This window comes from Syngnathoides biaculeatus, chromosome 16, assembly GCF_019802595.1.
Source record: "Syngnathoides biaculeatus isolate LvHL_M chromosome 16, ASM1980259v1, whole genome shotgun sequence".
Classification (NCBI taxonomy): domain Eukaryota; kingdom Metazoa; phylum Chordata; class Actinopteri; order Syngnathiformes; family Syngnathidae; genus Syngnathoides; species Syngnathoides biaculeatus.
Genome location: NC_084655.1, coordinates 6061811 through 6088671, shown reverse-complemented (window position 1 = coordinate 6088671; position 26861 = coordinate 6061811). Strand labels below are relative to the sequence as shown.

The window sequence follows — 26861 nt, the reverse complement described above, 5'->3', positions numbered from 1 at the left end:
GACCTCGGCATATTATAAACGTTTCTCCTTGAACTACCTTGCATCGTCCGAGTCCTGCATTTGGGTCCTACTCTCGTTCCGATGGTACGTGACAAGTTGACCTAAAATTGTGCAAATTTGATGATTACCTCTTAGATTCAAAATCTTTAGTCATCTATTTTTTGCCACCCAGAAATTTGATGCTGCTCAAAACTATTAAGATTATCCGAATAAAAGACATCAGCAAATAGTTACAAATATAGACTTCAGTTTATTGCACAATCAATAGTGGCGCACAGACAGGTTATTGGCGTGACGCTTCACTCGGTCCACTAAACAGCACCACCTTGAGCTCCCTAATGGCGCAACAGTCCACCATGTCCTCACTCTGCCCACTAGAATAGCGATCGATTCCCTTTGGAAACTAAAAGGCTATCCGGCACCTGATATAACTGTATTCCTATTCTATTTTTAAAAAGCACAACTCTATTGGTTTGCGGTGCCATCCTGAGGCCATTTTATTGGACAGGTTCCGCTTCCCACGTGGTGCCATTACATGCCAAAATACACGGCAAGAAAGTCGAATAATCAACCGGACAGAAGGCTCGGCCGTCCAGCTACTGTTACGGCACCCTGAGAGCTGGGAGAGAACGTCCATGTTCCCTGTATTTGACTTATGCATAGATTTACCCGTGCTAGTGTCCATTTTCTCTCTAAAAATTATACTGCTTTTATGTATGTACAGCATACATGATCTTACATACTGTACATGATATATTTAGATTACTTCTATAGACTCTGAGCCCTTTTGAGAGCCAAGAAATGAACGCGAGGCTAGACACAAGCTAACTTGCTAGCGACTCTCATGCATTGGCAACAAATCAAACTTTAACATTGCCGTGCAAATTTAGAAAAGTGAGACAGAGGACCAGTGACAGGGACTCGCTTTTTTGCGAGTACATACATACATCCTGAAATAAAAGTGCAGAGAAGTGGTTCCATCTAAACAATTCTTATATATATATATATATATATATAAAAAAAAAAAAAAAACAGAAACAACAAACAATGAGAAAAATGTGTACATTTTCATGAAACCAGTAAATGCACAATGTATCTTGTGGCTCTATGCACAACTACAGTTGAACCTTTTATGTCAAAAGCTTGTCCTTTTGGCTTTTTGGCGAATCTCTCTTTTGACACATGTAAAAACATTACCAAAAAAAGAAAAAGCAAGGTGCGTCTGAAACAACCCTAAACGTGAGGCTGTTTTTCGTAATTCAAACTATTTAAAAGTGGTTAATTTATTTTTTTACGCATGCCAGTCGAAAATGTGTAAAAAAAGATGAATCGCAATCAATCCAAATAGTGATGCGAATCCTTCAAGTATTTAACAGTGTTTAACTTAATATTTTTTCACTTGCATGACTCTCAAAAATGCAAAAACAGGTAATATAATGTAAAAACAGTTTGGGACTGTTTTCTTGTTTTAAACTATTTAACAGTGCTTAAAAAATCTTACATGTATGACATAATAAAAATGTCTCAAAAAAAAAGATACAGAAAAATGTGAAAAACATTTACTGCTGTTTTTATAGAGCTGCTTCTACCAACACTTCCAATCACATTTGTGAAATGTTCTTCTTTTGAAGTATTTAACAGAAGTTAACTTAAACTCCACACAGGAAAGCTGGACGATGCGTTTGACATGAGAGGTTCCTGTGTAGTGGTGCCACTTAATGGAAAAAGATGGAAATTGGCATTTTTGTCCCATTTTGAGATGTAATATATTGTTCATGCTGTGTTGACATACATAATCAACATATTTCTTTGACCTAAGTTTTCAAACATACTGTGCATTAGGGCTGCACGATATATTGTGTGAGCGTCCTCATCGCATTGTACAGGTGTGCAATAATCCCATTACAGGGTCCATTGCGATGTTGGTGTACTCTAAAATACAGAGAATCAACTGTAATACTAGCAGAGGGACTTGTTTGGACATGCTAATAAGATAAGCACCCATATTACTATTATAATAACTATAATATATAATATAATTATAACACTTCAAAAAACACACAGGGCTGCCCACAGTGTTGTATACTTATCTCCTTGTATGGCCAACATGAAAGAGGACATGGGAAATATTTGCACTGGGAGTATTTCCCATTTTTCTCTTCAGAATGAAAGAAACTGCGGTAGGCAGCCATGCGGCTGCAGCGAGGGCACGAGATGCGTTCAGGGACACTGTGTAAATGGGAGTGATTGATTCTTTTGTAAAAACAACACAGAATTGTAAAAAATGATTACTTGAAATATTTTTTTGTATCAGAGTGCTTTAGTTAAAACACTGTGTCATTACACTGATATTATGGAACTTATTTTGTCTTGTAATATAAGTAATATTTTCTACATAATTCATATCGTCAATCACAGCTGGTTAGATTGCAAAGTTATCAACGTCCTGCCACCATTTTTGCTGCCAATTGTGATGGGCAGTATGCCAAATCATTCGTCCTCGATGGCTACTAGTGATGAGTGACTGGGTGGCAAAAATGGGGAAATGCAATTCCAGTTTTTTGAAGGTCATACGTATTCTGTCAATTTTGAAAAAAAAAAAGAACCATGAACTAGTTAATTTGGACGAGTGAACTTAGTTCAAATTTTTGAATCATCAACTATGAATTATTTATTATTATTATTGAGAATTATGACTTCAACTCAGAACTTGGTTGTGCAGAATATGAACTTTCCCAACACGGATACTGTATTATTTCACATCAGAATATATACATATATTATATATAGGATTAAAATCCTTATCCTTATGTCGTTTTTTTTCCCAAATATCGTGCAGCCCTACTGTGTATGTGGTGACTTTATGTGTGATGTCATTGATATGGGTGCATTAGTAGCTCCACCGACATCTAAGCCATTCACATCCACTAACTCACTTCCTCGGGAACCTCAGGAGCCTGACTTTACAGCAGAGGTGGGAGCAAGTCACGTAAGTCTCAAGTGTGTGTTTGCGTGTGCGTTGAGTCAAGTGGAGTCAAGTTGTTTCATGAGTTAAGCGTGTCATAAGGTCAGTTATGCAACCTTGTATAATTATACAGTATCCATCCATTAGCCACATTGCAATCACTATCTGTATATCTGCCTGTACTAACACAAGATGGCAGGAAAGCACTATTTTTTTCTCTAAACTCACTTCACACATTGTTCCTTGAGACCTGGATGCCACAAGATGGTGGAACACACTATTTTCCACTAGACAAAACTCTTCAACTTAGTTTAACATGGTCCGTCCCCCCCCCACCACCACCACCACCACCAATAGGCCACAAGAAGGTTTCAAATCAATATTTTCTTAACCTACTTCAACATAGTTCTTTGGCCGCTAAAACACAAGATGGCAGCAAAACACTATTTGTCCGGATGAAACTCCTCAACTCAATTCAACACAGTTTTGATACTAAGATGCCACAGGATGGCAAAGTAATATTTTCCTCAACTCAATTCACGTGAACATAGTTTCTTAACACTAACATGCCACAAGATGAAGGCAAAGAACTATGTCTGTCACGGCAAAACTAAAATTCAACATGGTTCCTTGATCCCAAATTGCCACATAGTGCCAGGACACAAACCTGCCACAAGACGGTGGCAAAGGACTATATATCGCAAGATGAACGTCCTTTACTACTTCCTTGACACCAGGATACCATATGATGGCAGCATAGCCCTACTTTGTTTAAATGAGTCGTCAACTCACTTCAACATAGTCGTTCCTAAACACCAAGATGCTGCCAAATCAAAACTTGTTTCTTTAGGTTGAGACCAAAATCAGAAAAAGTTTTGTTTTTTTTGCGAATAATAAAAATAGCTTATAAAAACAAAATAGGTGAATTCACGCATTGCGAATGGCTAATATGCAGGCGTTCACTGCACTTTAAAAAGTTTTTTCATAAGTTTGAATATGTTTTCTAGCATGTGGGAGTAATAATGGTATTTAAAACGTGTTTTCATGTTCTTTCAATATCGCAGACGTATCATCAAAGTGTCTCTTGTGATAAACAGGTGTTCATTTTAATTCAAGTCGTCAAGTCAAGTTTTTCCCAAGTTTTACCCGAGAAAGTCTCAAGTTCTGAAATTGGTGACTTAAGTCAGAATCGAGCCAAGTCGTGTGACTTAAATCCCCCCCACCTCTGCTTTACATCGTCTTCTACTACTGTGACGAAAAAGGGGGGAGAAGATTAGGGGATGGAAACTGAGGCGGCCTCAGTCCGAAGGACAGTTGTAGCTGTTGATCCACAGCAGGTCGTCCAGGACGCCCCAGTGCAGGTAGAGGATAGAGCCCACCACCAGCACGTGCATGATCTGGTGGCTGTTGCACCAGTAGTCAAAGAGGCCGGGGCGGAAGCGCTCGGGGATGCGGGCGATGTTGATGACGCCGCCGAGCACGGCCAGCGCGTCCATGGTGAGGAAGTGGCGCAGTGAGGTGGGGCTGCCGCCGCCCACCCCCGCCCAGCGCAGCACGAAGAAGGAGAAGCGGAAAACAGCCTGCCAGGCGAAGGAACGCAGGCGCCGCACACTACTGCGCGCCGTCACCGCGCAGTAGATGCCGTAGCTGGACAGCAGGATGTAGACGGACAGCGCCACCGTGCGGATCAGCGGGTAACACAGCAAAGTGCTGTACAGGATTGGCAGCGCTCCTGAAACGTTAACAACAGGCACAGACACAACATCAACAAAGCATACTGGACTATCTCAAAATTCAAAGTCACTTAGTGGACGTGGAAGATTTCTCTTGGTCTACAAAGATACAATGTAGCTCCTTCTGACCTTCTATGGACTTTTCCATCAGCATCCTCAACGCAAATAGTGCATCTGTGGTACTCTTTCTAGGCATGAAACCATACTGTTGGGTTAGGTTAGGGTTAGGGTTGTACTTACTTCTGTCCTGACTCTAGCTTCCATTACTGTTTCCCATAACTTCATTGTGTGGCTCGTCTTTATTCCTCTGTAGTTTCCACGGTTGTGAACATCGCCTAGCACACTTTTACTCCATTCTTATGGCATCTTCTCTCCCGCTAGTATTCTATTGAATAAGCTGGTCGAAAACTCCACAGGCACCTCACCAAATTGCTTCCATACCTCCACTGGTATGTCATTGGGACCGACTGTCTCTCCATTTTTCATTCTGTTCAGTCCCTTTCTAACTTCCCCGACTAATCAATGCCACTTACCGATCATTCACGCTTGCCTCTTCTACTCTACCTTCTCTCCCATTTTCTTCATTCATTAACTTCTCAAAGTACTCTTTCCATCTACTTAGCACACTACTGGCACCAGTTAATATATCTCCATCGCTATCTTTAATCACCTTTACTTGCTGCACATCCTTCCCATTTCTATCCCTCTGTCTGGCCAACCTGTAGAGCTCCTTTTCTCCTTCTTTCGTATCCTTCCTGGAGTACATGTCATCATATGCCTCTACTTTTGCCCTACGACGCATCTCAATGTATTCTTTACGCCTCTCCTCTGTCCTCTCCATGTCCCACTTCCTCTTTGCTAATCTCTTACCTTGGATGACTTCTTGTATTTTGGGGTTCCACCACCGAGTCTCCTTCTCCTCTTTCCTTCCAGAAGACACCCCAAGTACTCTCCTGCCTGCCTCTCTGAATACCTTGGCAGTAGTATTACAATCTTCTGGGAGCGTTTCCTGTCCATCTAGAGCCTGTCTCACCTCTTTCCAGAAGGCCACACAACATTCTTCCTTCCTCAATTTCCACCACCTGATTCTCTGCTCAACCTTTGTCTTCTTAATCTTCCTACCCACTACATGAGTCATCCTACACACCACCATCCTATGCTGTCGAGCTACACTCTCCCCTACCACTACTTTACAGTCAGTAACCTCCTTCAGATTACATCGTCTGGACAAAATATAATCCACTTGCGTGCTTCTACCTCCGCTCTTGTAGGACATTTTATGTACCTGTCTCTTCTGGAAATAAGTGTTCATCACTCCAATTCCATCCTTTTTGCGAAGTCCACTACCATCTGCCCCTAAAAGTTCCTTTGCTGAATGCCGTACTTACCTATCACTTCTTCATCGCCCCTGTTTCCTTCGCCAACATGTCCATGGAAATCTACTACTTCGTCAAGTTCTTTCCAGAATTTCTCTTTCAACTCGAGGTCACATTATACACAATACCCTCAATTTCAAATTTCAGCCTCATCACTCGATCTGATACTCTTTTCACCTCCAAGACATTCTTCGCCAGCTCTTCTTTTAAAATAACCCCCACTCCATTTCTCTTCCCATCTACTCCATGATAAAATAATTTAAACCCTGCACCCAAACTTCTAGCCTTACTTCCTTTCCACTAAACTTCTAGCCTTACTCCCTTTCCACTTGCTCTCTTGGATGCAAAATATATCAACCTTTTCTCCTAATCATCATGTCAACTAACTCCTGAGCTTTTCCTGTCATAGTCCCAACATTCAAAGTCTCTACACACAGCTGTAGGGTTTGTGCATTCCTCTTCTTGTTCTTCTTCCGACTAAGCCGCTTTCCTCTTTTTTTTGTCTTTGACCTGCATTATCTGTATTTCTACCTACGCCTTGTAGATTAACATTTCCGGGTGTAGGTGAAGGAAGCCCGGGCTATGACCTAACTACAGTACTGTAGAATTCGTTGTGTAACTGTGTAATGATCTTAATTATTCAAAATTAATTTTAAAGGCTTCAATATAATTACAGTCTTTACTGTATTTATTATTATATGGCACTTGAGTTTATTTTACGGATTTTTGTGTTACATTACATTTTCTTTTAAGATTTTTCAGTGTTGCAAGCAATACTTTTTATTTAACAACTGCTTTTCGCATTCAATGGATATTTGACTTAGTCAATTAAATTTCTGATGTAATCGACTTTTTATTTCATTGAATTTACATGAACTTATGGGAATAAAAATATTCAATGACATTTTTAATTATGTAAAGCAGGGGTTGGGAACCTATGGCTCATGAGTCATACCTGGCTCTTTTGGTGTTTGCATAATGGCTCGCTGAGCCCTCATAACATACTGTACATGTGATTTCTGTCGTGCAGGCAAAGCAAATGACGCAGAGAAGATTTGTCCTCGTGGGGTTGCCGTAGTTTAGTGTGGCTGTGGATGTCCACAGGCGCAGGGTCGAATGGTGATCATGTCGGAACAACTAATTATGGAAACGCTTTTGACAAAGGTTGAACAAAGAAAAAAATATGAGTACCAAAGTTTTCAACAAGAATGGACAGCGTTTGTGGAGAGGGAGGGTTCTGCTGTGTGTCTAGATTCACAGATGGGGAGTATGCCAAATCATTCGTCCTCGATGTTGCCAATAAACATTTTGCCAACTTTGCATATAAACGAAAAGATCAAACAAATAAAAGACATGCCTTTGTCGGCAACAACCGTTGACCATCGCACCATCAGGATGGCAAATCAAATTGAATTCACGATAATCAGATGAAGAGTTTGTTTTCAAAACGCGACATAGGCATTTTTTCAGATTTACGAAACTCGTGCCAAAATTATCCAGCTCCGAATGGTAGTTATTGGGATACTCTGATTTTTGTTAAAAGTGCGACACATCGTTCTATATCAGCCAAGGAAGATCGCGTTTTATTTCAAAATGCGACATATCGAGATCTTATTTAGAGCAAAATGCGACATAATTTCATTCAATCAGCGTGCGCTGCTGAAGCAAGCAGCATCCAATCAGAATTCGTCTAGAGGGAACTTCCGGTATCTTCCACATCATCATCCAAAATGGCTGCGCCCACGTTTGAGAGAGATGCTAATGCAGAGTATGATTTTACAGCTATAAATAAAATCAAAAGAAAGCAGACTCAATGAGTCAGATTTCAAACAGTGAATTTGTGAGTTTGAAACTGATTTCATTTTGGAGATGTGTGTATGAGATCAACTACCTATTTTTTTCTGCTGGTATCCCTCGCAACCCATATTAACCTTGGTAGACTGGTTTGAAGCAGTTTACTTTCTTAATGATCTCACATCAACTTATAAACAAAATTAATCAACTGAGTGACACAATGCCTGCAGATGTCAGATTGCAGAATCGCATACAGATACACAAAATTACAATGATGTAAACTGAGCCTTTCCAAGACCTCATACTGAACAAACAGTTTCTAAATCACTGGAAAAACACCTTTTTAAAAGAAATTCCCATTTTTTCATCTCCTTTTTCAACATTTGACATTAGTGAGGTAATTGTGAAAATTGTGACTGACCCTTATTTCTGATACCTAACTCTCTAAATGTGGTGGTCATGGTCTTAAATATTATTTTAAAATGCTTGAAATGTTGAAAGGCAAATAGTTTTCATGATTGCCTATCAAAAGCAACTGATTTTTTTAAAAAAGAATAGAATGTTTGAATATGTCTCATTTTGGAGAAAAAATGAAATTTGTCATAAAAAAAAACTCAGTGAATATTAAAGCCAATATTTTTTTGTAGCATGGTGTTTAGTTACTTTTTAGCATCTCTTTCCATCCCCCAATAGTTAAAAACATAAATTGAGTTTGTTTTCACTTCAATACCAAGCCCTTTTCTCAAAATGAAAAAAACGGATATGTCTCATTTTGAAAACAAACTCTTCAGATGTAAAGTCTCAACGCCTGCATGAAGCTTAATGTAACGACGTATGAAGCACCGCAAGTCACATTAATTGAAAGAAGAACTTTTGTCATCACTGGTTAGCATCATAACAATGTTATTTAAAAGAATTCAGAGACTTATTGTCCTCCAAAAGTGTTGGTCTCACATACAGTAAATGCGTAAATACACGTGTACTTAGTTTTTAAAATACTGCATGACTATTTTTAAATAACATTTGAAAATATTTGGCCTTTATGGCTCTCTCAGTCGAAAAGATTCCCAACCCCTGATGGAAAGACTAATTAAATGGCCTTTTATTTTGTGACACAACAACACAATAAAAACACCTTAGAATGCAATGAAATAAAATAATGTCAGTCACCCTTCAATGGGAATCTGGGCAGGACCTTTTTGGATGAATTGGCAGTTTTTCTATTCCTGCCACAAGCATAACTTTGAAGACTTTAAATTAAAATTCCACTTAATTAACAAAATGATTGATGACGTTTAACCCTACTAATATCTACTTATTTCCTGTATACTTAGTAGTACCTTCCATTTTGGCCAGTGACTATTATTATTATTATTATTATTATTATTATTGAAGTTCTAGTGTCATTCTTACAAGACGGCCCCGTACCCAGTGTGTTGATCATGCAAATGCCGCACACATCCAGCTTGAGGAGGGTGTGGTAGACGGGCTCTCCCCCCTCATGGTTCATGAAGAGGTGGTAGAGCACCGAGCCCAGCTGTGGGGACAGGCAAGCCAGGAAGTGCACCACGGCCAGCCATGTCACGCTGATCTGGGACCAGGGGATGTTGAGCGGTAGCAGCACCAGGAAGCACAGCAGAGGGATCCCTGCACGGGGTGGGAGGCGGGGGTCATTCCAGGAGAAGATCAATAAAACAAACCTGTCATGCTTAGAGGGAGTTGGTTTAAGCAAAGTAATATATTCACATCCTTAGTTCTTGACCAAGTACCACCATCATGAAATCTAAAAAATAAATAAATATAAGTACTTACATAATTTAATCAAAATGTACTGCACGGAATAGCTAAAATCACAATCATCCACCCGCCCATTTCCGACCTTCTCAGCAAGACCCTCCGGACCACGACGCAGAGGACCCGCTCAGCAGCTCGCAGAAACACGGTTGTTGCTGTGGGCTAAAAGGTAAGGTAAACGCTCACCCGTGTGCAACACTGCTGCTAAACATCTTCTTGAACAAGGTTCACTCCCCGGAGGATAAATGAGGTCATTCACTGTACAAATGGAACAAACATCAAAACACACAAGGGAATTCCTGCGTTGGGCGGCGCAACAGCAAGCACGCATCAATACACCGGCTTGTTTAGCATCAACAACCCCCCATTGTAAGGAAATTCCACAAACCAGGCACAGTGATATGAAGTTTAATGTAAAAGTTGTAGGCTGACCGATGTCTGATCTGGTGTGGGATGACGAGGCCGTTTCAAACTGTTCACCAAATACGGCTTTTTCTCATGTTGCTGTTTTGTTTGAAATGGATCAATGTGGAATGGCGGGGGGAATTTCAAGTTTTTTTTCCCTCCTGATGCAGGATTTGTGTGAAAGAGGCTACCGAGAAGTCTCTTTCACACTAGCCATCAAAGTTATTTCTAGTGAGATGGAAGAGGGAAGTTGAAGGGTCTTGAGGTCAAGCTGTGAGCCTTCCAGGATGATGTCTGTGAGTAGGACCATTTTCGAATGTGAAGTTCAACATTAACTCATCGAGTTCTTTGGAAAAGCTAAAATGTGATTCTGGTCTGTGTTTGAAAGAGGCAACTGAGAACACCCTTTCACACTCATTAAAAATAACTTTTTTCGGGGTATTCATCCTTTGTGTAAAAGGAACCAATAGAAATAATCAGCGATTATTTCTGATTGCGGGATGCCGATTCTCTGCGTGAAAGCAGTGAGTTGCCCTAATGTCCTGATTTTGCCGAGTTTTGATGGGAATTAACTCGAGAGCTCTATATCTGGTCTTTGGAGCAGAAATTTTATGAGCTCTTCTTTTTAGGCAGGATACTAAAGCAAAGTGCACTTCAGCTAGTAAAATGGCGATAAAGGTATGAGGTATGACTCATGATATGAGTCACAGGTTCCACGTTTAATTACTTTGCTCAACTTGCTTCCTTTTCTTCCTTGCCTAAGATATTCGTGTGGCCTAAATATCCAACAACTCCAAGCTTGGAGTACAAAATGGCCAGAGCTGTACTCAAGTAAGAGTACTGTCAAGTTAGCATAGTGTAACTCATGTAGTCCTTCAAAAAGTTACAGTATTTGTGTGAGTGTAAGTGCGATACAATACAATACTGAAGGTCGCTGGGAGGCGGGAGGCAATCCCAGGATTTAATCAGCGTTTAAAGTGCATGTTTTATTTGTCTCATTTGCTAGTTTTAGCTTCAATACGACACTGTGATTGTGCATAACATAATGACTAATAATGACTTGCCTACACATGTCATTGTGTGGGGGAATGTAAGCTTGTTCTTCTGCTTTCCTAATGTAAAAGTGCCTTGCTGAGCATCACAGTATGTTTTAAAATAGCGTATGTTTTACCATTTTGTGCCCAATAATTCTGTGCGCCCCATGGTCACAAAAATACATGTATTTGCAGCAGCCCTGCAATTTTATGAATTTCTTGGGCCATTTTTTTTCATCCTCACATTCACGCTCCATTATTACTGTATCAAGTAAGACTGTCTTTAAGCATATTTTAGTGTATATAATATCATACATAGGTGTTTTAAAATTGCTTCAATACAATTTGAGTTAGGAACAAACGTTATGAAATGCCATGGAATGTGGACAAAGAGCTATAAATATCTATTTTGCGTACACCAAAAAAAAAGCTAATACAAGGGCTCGGAAAATTCACTTCCTTTTTTCCATTTTGTTTCAGGTATCATTTGGACACACATTTGGCCGTCAGCGTTTTGACAGCTGAAGCTTTGCACTTTTTCTAAATATATTACATTCCCTTGCCCAATGCTCAGCCATTAATATTGGAGGAGTGGCGCAAAAAAGCACTCTGCCAAGAAGTTGTTTTGTTTTGTCCTGAACTGCAGTTGAGCATCAGTTTGACAACTTTTATGGCATTATAGCACGCCAGGTTCCTCAATACATGACTGCCGATTCTTGGCAAAGCATGCAGGGGAAGGCTTGCTACTTTCACCTCACTGATGAAAACGCCAAACTTCTCAAGCAGGTGCAAAATCTATCCTGAACACAGCATCCACAAAAGCTGGATTCAGTAGATGATTTGGTGATAAATAAAGCTTTACCCGAACGACTTCAGGTTGTTGAGCATAAGAATCTTCTGCTCTCTCGTCTTTGGACAACCCGAATATGATTCCTTCCCATTTTAATTGTAATTTCCTGTCATTTCCATGAAAAGGTTCAGCCATGGTATATTTCAATAATTCACATGTTAGGTTCCCACGAAAACTTTTCATCAATTTACTGGAAATGTTCCCCAAATTTGAAACGATTATAATGTAAGTACAGCAGCGCGAACTCACCGTGAGTGTAGATGTTCCCCAGCTCGTTGTGCAGGTAGAAGAGGCTGCGGATGCAGTCCTGCACCGAGGAGACGGGCCGATACCCGGTCAGAACGTACTTGTTGAACTGCAGGTGCGGGGGCGAGCTGGCCCAGTCCAGGAGCCGCGGTCCGCTCAGGAAGGCCAAGGCGAAAACCGCCGACAGCAGCACACCGCCGAACAAGCACTGGACGGACTGCACGCCGATGTACACGTTGAGCAAGAGGACGGCCACGAGAACCTTGTGGGACACCATTTCCAAATGGATTCGCTGGCCTCTGGGTCTCTACTGCCGTACCCGGGGAAGGCGGCCCAGCGCCGGGCCCGCCGCTACCTGGCTCAGGGTCATCCGCCGGGTTGTGGCGCCGCACGGCCGGTCGCGTACATGACGAAGTCCGCACGGGTGAGTCATGGGGACAATGTCGGCGTCGCACCCAAAGGACACAAGCCCACAGCTCGCCTCGTCTTCATGTCAGAGACGCTTCCTCGTTGCTAGCATCCTGACCCGGGATGCGGCCGCGTCACGGGCACGGATGCTGCCGGCGTCCGGCGCGCGTCCATGCAGCTCCGGAGGGGGATCTCCACGACCGACTCGCCTCGATTCCCAACCCCGGTCACGGCGTTTGCATCCTGGACGTCAGGAGGCTGCCGTCTCCCCCGTCCCAGGTGCTCCTCGAAAGTCTAACCGGGAAACGAAAGGGGTTCTCGGTGCTGAGATTGGAGTTAGCAACGCCGGGCTACCGCTGTCCTGAAGCCCTGGGGTGAGGGGTCGCTGCTTACCGGCTTCTCTACATGGAACATTGTCGCCACTATCGTCATTGCGCTCAATGGAAGATTTTTTCCCCTTTTGGATCTGAATGGGCGGCCGTGGTGTACCCGCAAGCCAGCCCTGGATCAGCTGCAATACTTTGGTATTTAAAAATGTCAAGTTTCACTTAGCTCAAACATCTCATTTGAGCCCTTTGTTTCACAATAAAACTTCAATCGCTGAAGTTAAGGAAACACAATCGTGATTCCAGAGCTTTAAAACATAGATAAACCCTATCAATAAGAAAATGTCAACTGTGTGAATTATTATTATTATTATTATTATTATTATTGATAACACAAATTTAGATGGGATACATGAGGTAACATATCCCCTAAACCTTTAATTTGAAAGCTCCTTTTCAGATATTTCATTAGATCGTGTGTTATTCAAACCATCTTGACATTGGCGCACAGTTGCTTTCGATAGCCTCATTGAAAAGAGCCATTGTTGCCCTTTTGTCACAGCGTGAAGTGTTACAAGTGCTGCTCGAGTGAATGACACAAACGTCAACAAATCCTCACAGACTCAACAAAACACATTTCAAGCAAGGAAATGAGGGATTAAGTCAGCCTACAAGTAATTTTTGTGTGAAAGCATCGTCCATTACAGGATAACAAGCCAGTCAATATAGGTTATCAAAGTAAAGTTCTGCAAATTCAAAAGTTCACTCCTGTAGAATCATAGGTGGTAACAATTAGTCAGGATGACAAGCCATAACGCCATTATACTTTATATGCCTTTAGAAAACACACAGACTGGCATACTTTAGGTCAATATTGCTGTGGTAAATATTTATGCGCGTAACGCGACAGCGAGATCATCTCATGCAGGGCTTTCAAACTCAATTTTGTCTCAGGCCACATTGTAGTTACGCTTTTTCCTTCAGAAGGTCGGTATGACTGTGAATCCATGAATTCATTCATTCATTCATTCATTCATTCATTCATTCATTCATGTACTTGCGCACTCGGTGCATTTATCCCAAATCAAACGATCAGTAAGCCATTTGTTTTTGATGAGTTTGAAATTGTATGAAAGTGACCCGGGATAGTAGTACATAGTGGTACAAACCCAATTCCAATGACGTTGGAATGTGTTGGACAAATAACAGAATACATCCATGCATCCATTTTCTGAGTCACTTAGCCTCACGAGGGTCGCGGGAGTGCCGGAGCCTATCCTCGCCATCATCGGGCAGGAGGCAGCATACACAATGAACTGGTTGCCAGCCATTCGCAGGGCACATAGAGACACACAACAGTCGCACTCACAATCACACTTTGGGGCAATTTAGAGTGTCCAATTCATGTATGTTTTGGGGATGTGGGAGGAAACCGGAGTCCACGGCGAAAACCCAGACAGGCACGGGGAAAACATGCAAACGCCACACAGGAGGGGTCGGGATTCAAACCCCACTCCTCAGAATTGTGAGGCCAAGGCTTTACAGCTGCGCTACCATGGCGCCCCTGTGAAACCAGAAAAATCTTTAATCGCCTCATTAGATTTAGACACAAAATTTATGAACTAGCTTTGGAATCAGAAATCAAGGGTAATGGGTTTGACAACTATTGTTTATGTTTGCTAACACAAAAATGCTTGTAATATTTAGTTAAAATGTCTATGGCAGTGATTTTTAACCGGTGTGTGCCGTGGGAAATGATCTAATATCACCTCATTAATCTTATTATGACTGATGCAATACTCTTCTGTGTCAGTGGGTGCAGCAGAGAAAGATAAATGTTTGTAAGGCAGTCAGTGCTTCGCAACATGTGGCTGCGTGTGATCACAGCTAGATGACCAAAAGACAAGGGAAGGGAAAAAGTACTGGGCTATCGACAAAATTCTGACCTAGATGAAGGCCCGAGTATGAGTGGTCATCAAAAAAAGACAAGATGGTGAGCTCGAGACAATCTTAGATTTGGATTTACTTTCACTGGGGATCCAACAGCACCAACTCCGCTGTGCTTGGTGTGTGTTGAAACGCAATCCAATAGCGTCATGGCGCAAAGCAAGTTAAAATGCCATCTCACACCGAAACAGCTTTCCGTTCAAAACAAGCAGGTAGAGAATGTTGTACATTTACGTACAAAGAATGAGAAACAGGTAAATTTTTTTTCATTTTGTTTTGTATTTTTTGTTTGTTTTAGAAAAAACACAAGGGTAAAAGTTTGAGCCCTCAAAGCTTGCAATCTTGTTGCTGAACTCGGAGCTAAATCCAAAATGTCCCACATTGTGGCAAAAACAATAGAGGGCTGCGACTGATGTCACTGCCGAGCATGCGCATTAATTTTCCACCATATTGGAAGACAAACAAACCCCCAGGAAGTTCGAGTGTGTGTAGGTGTAATCTGTTTTTATATAGTTTTGTCAGTGTTTCTTCGCTCGGAATTTGATCTACATGATCTAGCAAGGAATGGCAGGCCCTTCTGTCAAGTGTAAACATGATGACACCCAGCCAGCTGTCGAAAGGACTCATTACAAGGAGAAACTTGCTCTGGTTGATGGAGTTGACCCCTACGAGTTACCCAAACAGGAATGGAAAACAGATGTGCCATACTATCCGGCTGTAATTTACCCTGACATTGTGAATTATTTTATTTTCAATCCAAGTGTTTATACCATGGATGACCTGAAAGCATACAAGAGCATGGATGCATACAATTGGTTTGTGTGTGGCTGGGTTCGCGATGTGGGAGCAATTTCAATAAGTTGTTGAAAGGATGCTGATGTTAAAACAAGTCCCTAGTCCTAAAATATTTCATAATTTAATTCATGTAACTCAGTACAATATCAAACAATAACCATACTATTTAGAGCACACCAAAAAAAAAATTAAAATTGTTTCAAAGAGTATTCATTCAACATCATTATAACTGGAAGCATGTTTTCCGGTTTAGTATCAATTTCAATGTTCACATGTTCCTAGTGCCAACACACAATGCAGCCGTACATGCCCCACCATTGTCTGGGCTTGCAGATCTATGTGACCTGTTTACTTAAATTTATCACTCAACTGAGAAAAACACTTACGGCGACAAAATGATCTGAGCAGACACGATACTGGGACAGATTAGCAGTGTTTACATCCGCTCTGGACAATGCTGCTAGCCAATCCCTTTGACGTTGAGAAGAAAGTTTTTCAGTTTGTTCTCCCTGGTTTTTTATAACAGCTGGAATCCTGAAGAATGACTTGTTTACGTTGGGCCCTGCTCTGTTGGAGCAGCCAACCACAGCACAGACGTTAACCATACCTGGAGGCTGGTTGGTTTGTAAAAAGTTTGAAAAATAATATGGTCACTTGTACGTGGAGTTACGGCCGCCGGTACTCTTGCTTGTCTTCCAACATGGCACGAGGCCAAAAATCACCTGATTGTGATGTCATGTCACAGACCTCTATAATATTGCCAGGTTGTGAAGCCATTGTAAATAAAATGGTTGGCCATGTCTGCTGACATCGAAAATGTTTCGGAAAAGATTCGGATCAGTAAGAAATTTGCCTTGCAACTTGTTGGGCCAACGGATATTAATGGACACTGTCAGCTCTTGGCCAATGTATGTTTTGTGGATGAAGTCATCAGAGAAAACTTTATTTTGCAAGGTGCTGCCAGAAAAATCGACAAGAGAGGAATTTTTTGGGCCACGTTGGAATATCTTGACAAAAAGCAGGGCTTACGTGGGAGGTGTCTGCATTGATGGGGCTGCAGCAATGCTGGGGTGCATAAAAGACATTGTGCATAGGGTTAAAGAAAGAAGCATTTCTGCCTGACATATTTCATCATGCACTGATAAAATGAACAGATTCTGTTTAAAGGTACAGCTCTAGTAACAACATGTACAGCGTAGTAACCTTGAGATATTCCTTCTCACCGAGAAACTGCATGATCGCAACACTGCCGCAATGTGCCAGGTGATTACACAAATTTGAAAACTCTTGAAGAGAAGTTGTCATTTTATTTCTCATCAGAGTTCACAGAACGCCTTGATTGGGTTAGGGACCCATACAGGTCAGCATCCGTTGCTGGACAGGACATGAGTTTAAATCAGCAAGAAGATCTTATTGAATTGAAAAACAAAAATTGTGGTTTGAAGCTAAATTTGCCTTCGGGTCCACATAAAATCATGTGGCAGTCCGGATCTGGCCCCTGTGTCATGGTCCTTCCGGTCCAGCCCTGGCTGAGTAGGTCCCAGCACACTGGCGCTGATTAGGAGGCACACACCTGCGCCTCATCCTCGCTCATTCACCCTGGTATTTATAGGACCCAGGGGATGACTAGTCTTCGCCAGATCATCGCAACTCATGCCCCGTTCCTGTACTCCCGTATTGTTGATCATGAATCCTGGTGTACCAACCTCCGCCTGCACTCTGACCGACCCCGTAAACTTGACGTCTTTGATACTCCTGCCTTCACTGATCGATTTCCCGTATAACCGACCCTGCCTATCCGCGGACCTGCTCTCGACGCCCGATGTCCTGACTACCACTGCTCCACTTGACTGTCTGCCTGATCCCCGACCCTGAAATGAATAAGCACTTTTCCCAAACTGCCTCTGCGTCTCTGGAGTCCTGCATTTGGGTCCTCCTCTGTATCGATGGGTCGTCACACCCCGGGCCTTGAATTTGACACCTGTGTTCTAAAAGAAGACCAGCACTGAGGTTGTACAAACCCAATTCCAATGAAGTTGGGATGTTAAACATAAAAGCAGAATACAATGATTTGCAAATCATGTTCAACCTATTTTTAATTGAATACACTACAAAGACAGTTCATGTTCAAACTGATGAACGTTATTATTATTATTATTATTATTATTACTATTTTAGCAAATAGTCATTAACTTGGAATTTTAGGGCTACAACACTTTCCAAAAAAGACTGAGAAGCTTGAGGAATGCTATGAGGTGAGGTACACCTCGAACACCACTTAAGACAATGTCCCAACTTCATTGGAATTGGGTTTGTAGATGAATCACTCCACTCTTCCCCCCACTCTCTGCGGGCATGTGACACATAACCAACGTGAGATGGATGAATAACGTTTGTTTGTGTGAGAAGGAAGGGATGTCATCAGTGAGTGTTACCCATACTTCTGCACAAGTGTGATCGGAAAAAAAAATGGTTAAAAACGAAACCAGTTGAAAGTAACACTCTGAATACCAAAAGAAAAACACCCTCGTGAAGACCTCTTTAGCCTGATGATTCTGAATGTTGATTGTCTGAAAAAGACTTGAAACTTAGCTTGTATCTAAGAAAACCACAGTCATGGCAAGGGCTGTGGACAGACCCCTGGAGGATGCTTTAAAACAACCAAAATACAGCACTGATCAATTATGGTCACTTAACTTGCATGCAATCAAATAGGGAGGCGGGACAAGGAGCCTGGGAACCAAGTACAAAACCCTGGGAGACACCTTTAACAAGTGTCTGTAAGGTCATTAACCATGACATTGGTTAGAAATGGGGACAAAGACAAACACCAGGTGGACATGCACTTGAGGACCAAGACCAAACACCAAGGACGCACTGGAAGACCAAGGACTGAAAACGGGGAGACACTATAACCATGTATATACATTATGTAGTCGGCCGCCAACCCCCACCATGTGCTCGTTCTACGGAGGGACTATACAGAGCATCTTGATTAACTGGATCCTTGTGTGGTTCAGAGCCCTTTCTGAAATTCTTATTTTAGAAAGGACAAATACTTTTTAATGGCACTCTATATACTAGGTCACCATGACAGAGCGCGTCAACCATTAGGATGACATTCATCAATTATCTGAACCAGTTATCCTCACAAGGGTCACGGGACATTAAGATGACATGGCTTCTGAATCTGCATCAACGGCAAATCCCAGCGAGACACCTTTGACTCTCGGTATAAACTCACAATTATATAGCACAGCTGCCTCAGGGATGACAGAGTAATAGGTACCAAGCATAGACCCCAGACGAATGGTTCCAAAAGCACTTTTTGCTTTTTGGCTACAAACCATAAAGAAAATAACAAATGTAACCATTTCAGGGAATCAGTGTGCGTGGTCTCAGTTTCTGAGTTGACAGGAACCCCAGCTTCCTGCCCCCTCCACCATCCCCCTCATGACAAAACAAAATTGTCAAACCATAATCTGTTTAAAGACCATGATTATCCACCCCCTCACCACTAAATTATGACTCATAAACAGGAAAATTGACACATCCATCATCTTCTATGCAGATAGTGCTGGTGGCAACAGACGACAGTAAATGTAAGTTTGTAAAGTATGACATTGATATTTCATATTGTAAATGATTTTTAATGCTCTATTTTTGTGTCATTTTACTTTTGGAGGATAGACGTCTATTTAAGTCTGCTTGAAACTAGACCTTAGTCTTATTTCTTTGGGCATACTGTAGTTAGAATATAAGAACAAATGTCTTGTGATATACCTCAATGAACGAATCCAACTTTGGACTTAGTGAGCCCTTAGTCATGCAGCTTGCAAGAAATAAAGTGGGGACTTGTCTTGCTTGATTTCGTTTTTCCCACAGTAACTTGGGACTTGATAAAAACTCAAGACTTATGACTTGCACACATCACACACTCCCACCTATGATTAATGAACAAACTTGTGTTCATATTTAGGAATTACGTCATTACTTGGGTGAGAAAGTCAAGTCGTACAGTCTTACTCAGTTGCAACACATACTGGAGCACATTACTCTGTAATGTTAGCAGTGTGCTTTAGGTCATTATCTTGTTGCGTGATGAAGCTTCTTGTCATTTTGTTTTTTTCTAAAAATTGCCAGATAGAATGGTTTCGTAGATTTCAGAATTCATTCTGCAGCTGCTATAATTAGGTAAGTGATGAATAACAAGTAGGGAGCCCATTCCAGAAGCAGCCATGCAAACCCAAGCCATGACATTACCTACACCATGCTTCGTAGATGAGATTGTGTTTTGTGTTTGTTTGTGTTGTGTTTCGGATTGTGAGCAGATCTTTTCTTTGTCCGTACTTTGGCCTTTCCATCACTTATGCAGGTAGAGGTTAATGTTGGTCTCATGAGGTCATAAAACCTTTCCCAAAATGTTGTGTCTTATCTTAGTTCTTCTGTAAATCCAATCTGGATTTCTGATTGTTTTTGTTGAGTGTTTTGCATCTTGTCGTATGGCGTGTAAATTTCTTCTCTTGAATTCTTCTTTGAAGAGTGATACCGTCACCCCTGCCCTGTGGAGTTTGGCGGTGCTGTCACTGAATGTTGTCTTTGGGTGTTTTTTTCACAACTCTCACAATGTTTCTGTTATCAACTGCTATTGATGGCCTTGGCCAACCAGTTCACTTTGTCAAGTTTTTTGTTCAAGTCTTTTTTTCAAGTTGTTTCTTTCTTTTTCAGGATATTCCGAAAATGTTATATTGGTTATGCCTAATGTTTATGCGGTAGTTCTGATCAATTTTTAAATTTTGCTTCATTCCCATAGACACCTCAGTGGTCACCATGTTCGCTTAATAGAAAATGCAGTTTTCAGAGGTGAAACCCAAAGCCAAAAACAAGCACTGATCTTTATGCAATCCATCTCAAAGCAAGTCTGAGCAACTAATAACACCCATTAGTCAGTGTTCCAGTACTTTTGCTCACTTGAAAAATGGATGGCTTCAAACAAAAGGTCCTCAATTAACACATCTATATGTAAATACCATGAAATTAAAATGGGAATTCTAAAATTTTGTCTCACATTCATCTTTTGATCTCAAAACAAGAACGTCTTCAGTGTACAACCAAATAAAAGGAAATGACCTTGCTGTTCCAATACTTTTGGTGGGGACTGGAACTATCTTGAAGCTTAGATCATGTTTAATTGTGCAAAAAGACAATCCATAGTCATGAAAGCAAAATAACTCAACAAGATGGTTTTATATTTTTAAAAAAATAAAAAAGCTGGGAAAGTTATGTACATAATGTTAGAATATTGCAGTAAAGACATTCAAGTGGGCTACAAAAGATCCGTTGTGTCCATCTGGAAAAAATAAAATTTCCTTGTTTGTCTGTTTTTCAGATCCAACAATAAGTGTGCCTCCTAGCCAACCTCAACATGATTTTGTTGAATATTTGCACAGTCCTCACGCTGTTCCTCCCCCAGCGCACACATCAGTCCTGTACAGTGGGTTCCCCCAAGGAGTGTCTCCAGGCGGATTTGGCTCCAGGCACCAATCTGGCTGGGGAAGGCTTCGATATCACCGAGATGAAGCGCAAGGGAGCCTTTGTTCTGGACATGAATCAGTGGAAACACAAGGACAAAACATGCACCCTATGCAGCAACCCTTTCCTGGCGAATGTGAAGCAGAAGCTTCCCTTGTCTGTGTTGGACTGGCGGTCCAAGCAGTCCTGCAGCTCGAATTTGGCAAGTACCCTTCACCGGTCTAGTGAGTCTCTCGTCAACTCTCTAACGTCTACTGTCGAAAACAACTGGAAGTCCAGTCTGGACTTGAATGTTAAGGCCATTCATGCAAAATTCATGCTGGCTGGCACCCACTCAAAAATTGCCGGGTACTCAATGCAGAAAACAAAGAGAGATAAGTTTAGCTTCACCAGCCAAAAAATAGCCTGCGAGTACTACAGGTAAGAATGTAAATTAAAATGTTTTCCTAAACCAACACTTTGATAAAATTCTTTCTTTGTGTTTTGGCTTACACAGCTACCGAGTGTCCAGCAAGACTCCACTGCAGAGAGATTTTAAAAATGCATTGAAAGATCTCCCAAAGATCTATAGCCCTCAGTTCAAGCAAAGATTTTACAAACTAATTGAAAACTTTGGCACTCATTACATCACAAAGGTAACAAGTGAGATGAATATGATTAATAAAAACAATATAAATGATACAAATATTTGCATTAAATTTGAGGTGAAATTGGGAGGGTCCGTCCAGGCCGTGACCAGCATTAAGCAGTGCCAGGCCAGCCTGGAGGGCCTCAGCACAGACGAGGTGAGCATGTGCCTGGAGGCCGAGGCATCTGTCACCATCAAAGCAACTTTAGAAACTCAAACCAGTCATTGCAAGAAGAAAATCGACAAGACGGAGAGCAAGTCGGCGTTCTCTAGCCTCTTCAATGATAGGTACAGTGATGAGAATTGTCCGCGAATTCGCAGAATTCTGAGTTTTGTGTAAATCCGTTGAGAACATTTTTTTGGGGGGTAATGGCTTGACGCAAGGCAAGGCTGTGATCAAGACCAGCCGCCAGCATCTATTGGCAACGCTCGTCGTGAAATTCACAGCTGTGATAGCGGAAAACGGCATTGCTATTTGTTTACAGCATTGCTATCTGTTTGCATTAAATTTGGTGTTTATAATAACAACAACATTCCAATTTCCAGCAGCATTTTTGCGGTATTTCATCAGTATTTTCACTCTGATGTTAACATTTCATAGAGAAGCATTCTGTTTACTACGGCATAGTCATAACTTATAGACATATGTACGCATATGTTATCAAGCGGTCTGCATGTTTGTCAGTATGGCGAAAGTCTTGAAGCGAAAAGATGAAGATCGTGCCAGGGAAATTGAGAAAAACTATGGGGTAAAAATTTGTTTCAGAAGGGCATGGCTTGAAAAAAGTTTAACCATGCAGATAGGAACGAAAACTGTATCAACATGTCAAACCGAACACATACAAAAAAATGGACATTCACGGCAAAGTGCTGTGCACTCTGTGTTCCGATATGATCAATTATGGAAGCCGAGGAGCAAAAAATATCCAGGAGCATATCCAAACCAGGAAACACAAAGCTAAGTTGGGTGGAAAATTATATAATTGACTACTGTTAATACGATTAGGCCTATCTGTTGCACTGGCCCTGTAGATCACATATTTCATGATCTCTCCCTTGTGGCTCAGTTCAATCCCGGCCCCGCCTGTGTGGAGTTTGCATGTTCTCCCCGTGTCTGCGTGGGTTTCCTCTGGGCACTCCAGTTTCCTCCCACATCCCAAAAACATGCAACATTAATTGGACACTCTAAATTGTCCCTAGGTGTGATTGTGAGTGCGACTGTTGGTTGTCTTCATGTGCCCTGCGATTGGCTGGCAACCAATTCAGGGTGTACCCCACCTCCTGCCCATTGACAGGTGGGATAGGCTCCAATATATATTATATATATATATATATATAAACAAATTGTGTACTTATTTCTGAAATATAACTTGTATGTGCAATAGCCTATTTGATAGAAATTTCACTCAGTCTATGTTTTTGTCTGAAGTTTGGCAAAATTATTTTGGTTGTTTGGACTCATATTTTAAGTTTTCAAAATGTTATGATTGCCCTCTATTTACACTGTTAGAAGTAACCAGAGGTCACCGTTTAACAGTGTGTTCTATAAAAAAAATTTAATGCCCAAAGGGAGGTGCACCCCCCTTTGAACGCCCCCCCCTCCTCAAACGCAGACATTTTCAGTGTTTTTCCAAATTGGTCATTCTCATCCCTGTAGGTAAAACCTTGTTCCCTATAGATGCAAGACAAGATACAGCAAATCGCAGTCCTTTTAAAACTGCTTAAATGTTGCCCGACTGAAACCTCCGTTCTAAAGTGTGGTTTAACTTTAAGGGGTTGAATACTTTTCTCTGTGAGGAAAAAGCCAAAAGGACATCTGTTGGTATATTGAAAAAAATGCTGTGATTCGAGGTATTTGATCTGATCGTAAACGAGATAAAAAAAAAAAAGTCAAACTGGCTAAAACACTTGACAGCGGTGGGGTCTGAGTAATTGTGAACACAACTGTACATGCCTGGAACACATCTTGCGGTGTGACCCTGGATGACTAAGCAAAGTAAAGCAAATTGGTTTTTATAGCAGAAAGCATAACCCAAAGCACTTTCCATGACTAAAAGGATTCACAACAAATAAAAAAACAAAAACATTTAGAACAAAGAAAAAAATTCAAAGTACTATTAAAACAGGGTACAAGAAATATCATTTAATAGAAGAAATGCTGAAAAACATGACCCCAAAAAAGAAGTACAGTATTTCACCTGGATTTAAAAATAACGATAAACGATCTCGGCCTGTTGAATGATATACCCTTAAGAACAATGACAATTAAAAGGCTGTCACTACAAAGTACAAAAACTTAGTTTGTTTAGAAATAATGGTGAGTTACAGTGCGTTTGAAACACAACTTGAAAATAATTCAGTGAAATTAATTCAACCAGTCACAATCTCAGTTGTTGTTAATTTAATTTTTCTACAGTGAAAATGTCTTTTTTGGGGGTGGAAATGAGGTATATTTTTTCTTTTTTTTTTTACCACTCCAACCACTTTTATTCATTTATTCGTTTATTTTATTTATTTATTTATTTATTTATTTATTTATTCCCATGGTGACTTGGGACTTGCTTGACTCTTCAACTTCAACTTGGACATACAGTATGTGACTCAGTCCCACCTCTGTATTAAAGGTCCGCTGTCATGAAATGCATGATTTTAGTATGTTATTAATGAAAAAACGGCAGCCGGTATGGACCCAGCCGTTTTTTCACCACAAAACATGATTTTGATGTATATGGCTTTTTGTAACTCCCACCGTGAAAATGCTCTCGAGGTATTCCTTTTCAAGAAGAAGCAGGAAGTGACGTACAGGGCAGTAGTGCACTCAAGCGGTCTCATCTGTTTATACTAGTTTTACCTCCTGGAAGGTAGCTTGTTGTTCTTTTGTGTTATCCAAAATGCCAGCTTCTTGTATTGTTGGATATTGCTCGAACACCCGGGAGGATGGATTTGCTCGTCATACTTTTCCAAAAGATCCAGTTCATCTTTAAAAATGGATTGCACAAGTGCAAAGAGCGAGAGCTTGGTGGGTTCCAAATGACTGGTAGGTGTGTATACAGCTACTAAAACAAAAGCAATAGTTGGGGGTGGGGCGTAATCTGTAAATCAGGGATGCTAAATGTGTCGATGTGCGCATCGGAAGGCTTCCGTGCGACAGCCGCTGAAGGACGGCCTCCGCAGGCCTTGTGGATCGCCACCGGCCTTGTGAATCGCCACTGGCCTTGTCGGCCGGAGTGGCTCGTCTCTGCCGCGGAAGTGGATTGGATGGGGATGGTTTGGCTGCGGCGTCGTCGTTGCTCGCAGGCGGCGTTGTTTTAATCACCAGGCGCGGAGGTGGATCGGGTGGGGATGTGGTTTGGCCGTGATCCACATATCATGTAAATATGGCTCGAAAAGATAGGGTAATATTGCCCCAGTAACTTCACTTGGTTGTGAGATGTTCTCTTCTTCAAAAAAAGCTTCCATGTCAGAAGGGGCGTGTTCGTCTCCCACAGTAGGGTTCACAGTGTGTTTTCAATGGTTAATGTCCGGGGTGACGTCACAGACAGGAGATGCAGCCAATATGGCGACCACTTGGATGTCAAATGAAACTTCCGCAACTTTGCGCATGGATGACGCACTCTTCGCTCATATTTATTTTTTCGTATAGACATTGAAGTGAATAATGTTATATGTATTTTTCATTACAACATCTATTTTAGAATGTTTATAGGGATGACACTTGGGCTTTAAGTATCCTAAGATAACCTTTGCTGCTTGTCTAAACAATTCATAAATTTGTATATATGTACTGTATTTGCACTCAACTGTTTTTTACCAACAGATCCACAGATATACAGGGAGGTCACACCACTGAAGTGGACCTTCTGTTCTCTGCCGACAAAGACCCATCTGCCTTCAAGGAATGGCTCAGCACATTGCCTCAATACCCAGACATCATCTCATATTCCTTGGAGCCTCTGCACGAGCTGCTGCCGACTGACACTTCAGTTCGAAAGAACCTGCGCCTGGCTGTAAGTCACTACATCCTTGAGCGGGCTCTGATGAGGAACTGCAGTGGGCGCTGTCTGACCGGCATCAACAGTGAGTCCCAGGACCCCTGCGTCTGCCAGTGCCACAACGAACGTGCTGTAAACCTGGATTGCTGCCCCACCCGTAGGGGAATGGCCCGGATCATCATCACTGTCCAACGGGCCTCGGGTCTTTGGGGTGACTCCACTACAGCCACAGACAGCTACGTAAAGGTGATTTTCAACAAGCGAGAGCAGCGGTCTCCCGTCATTTACAACAATAACAACCCCCAGTGGGCCACAGTCATGGACTTGGGGACCGAGGACCTGTCAGCGGCCCCTAAAGTCAGATTTGAGGTGTGGGATCAGGACAGCGGCTGGGACGACGATCTTCTAGGGAAATGTGAGCGAGTACTAACGGCGGGCATGAAGACGGAGGTGTGCGCCATGCACCACGGAAAGTTTTTCTACAAATGGGAAGTGGAATGTGCACCCAGTCTGGGTGGCAGTTTATGCACAGACTACAAGCCTTCCCCCATCAGTCAGAGTTTGATGGGCTTGTACGTGTCCCGCCATGCTCATCCTGTTCCACAAGCCACTCTGCTGAGGATGGGAGTCTTTGCCAACAGTACTAGTGACACAAAAAGTCAAACCAGTCCTACTGATGTCCTTTGAATAATCAAATTTGAGAAACCAGTCACCAAGACAGACCATCATGTATCCCGAGATGGCTTGAGAGTGGTGGTGTCATTGGGTAATTTACTGCTTTTTGCTTTTCATTCAGTATTTGGCCATTTTTCAATGATACTTGCTTGTTTAGAATGTTTTTTTTTTCTTTTTTAAAGAACAACTCTTTGTAATAGATGTTAAACCTTGGTTTACTGCATCATGAGACAGGAAATGGTGACATTTCCTGTGAACAAATGTGGCGTCAAAGAGGGGTGTGTGAAGATGCGGTGCGAAATGCTTTTAGTCTCTAGAGCTGTTATTAAATTCATAGGGTGGAATGAATACAAAGTCAGTG

General features: G+C 41.6%; 2 protein-coding genes across 4 annotated transcripts; one reads left to right on the top strand and one right to left on the bottom strand.

Moving 5' to 3' along the window:
• Nucleotides 1–249: 249 nt before the first annotated feature.
• Nucleotides 250–13117, bottom strand: paqr4a (progestin and adipoQ receptor family member IVa). 2 transcript variants are annotated; one of them, XM_061846212.1, is made up of 4 exons: nt 12201–12474; nt 9849–9920; nt 9297–9515; nt 250–4697 (listed from the first exon to the last, which is right to left on the bottom strand). In XM_061846212.1, exons 1-4 carry the CDS (start codon nt 12472–12474, stop codon nt 4264–4266), a joined length of 999 nt encoding a protein of 332 aa, XP_061702196.1. In that variant the 3' UTR covers nt 250–4263. The 2 variants fall into 2 exon arrangements, with proteins under 2 accessions (XP_061702196.1, XP_061702197.1); XM_061846213.1 differs by lacking the exon at nt 9849–9920 and having other exon boundaries at nt 12201–13117.
• LOC133514471 (perforin-1-like) lies at nt 12999–26836 on the top strand. Of its 2 annotated transcripts, none has more exons than XM_061846210.1 (5): nt 12999–13129; nt 21063–21625; nt 21702–21840; nt 21910–22121; nt 25651–26836. In XM_061846210.1, the coding sequence occupies exons 2-5, from the start codon at nt 21099–21101 to the stop codon at nt 26510–26512; spliced, it is 1740 nt and encodes a 579-aa protein (XP_061702194.1). In that variant the 5' UTR covers nt 12999–13129; nt 21063–21098; the 3' UTR covers nt 26513–26836. The 2 variants fall into 2 exon arrangements, with proteins under 2 accessions (XP_061702194.1, XP_061702195.1); XM_061846211.1 differs by lacking the exon at nt 12999–13129 and adding an exon at nt 19170–19275.
• Nucleotides 26837–26861: the final 25 nt, after the last annotated feature.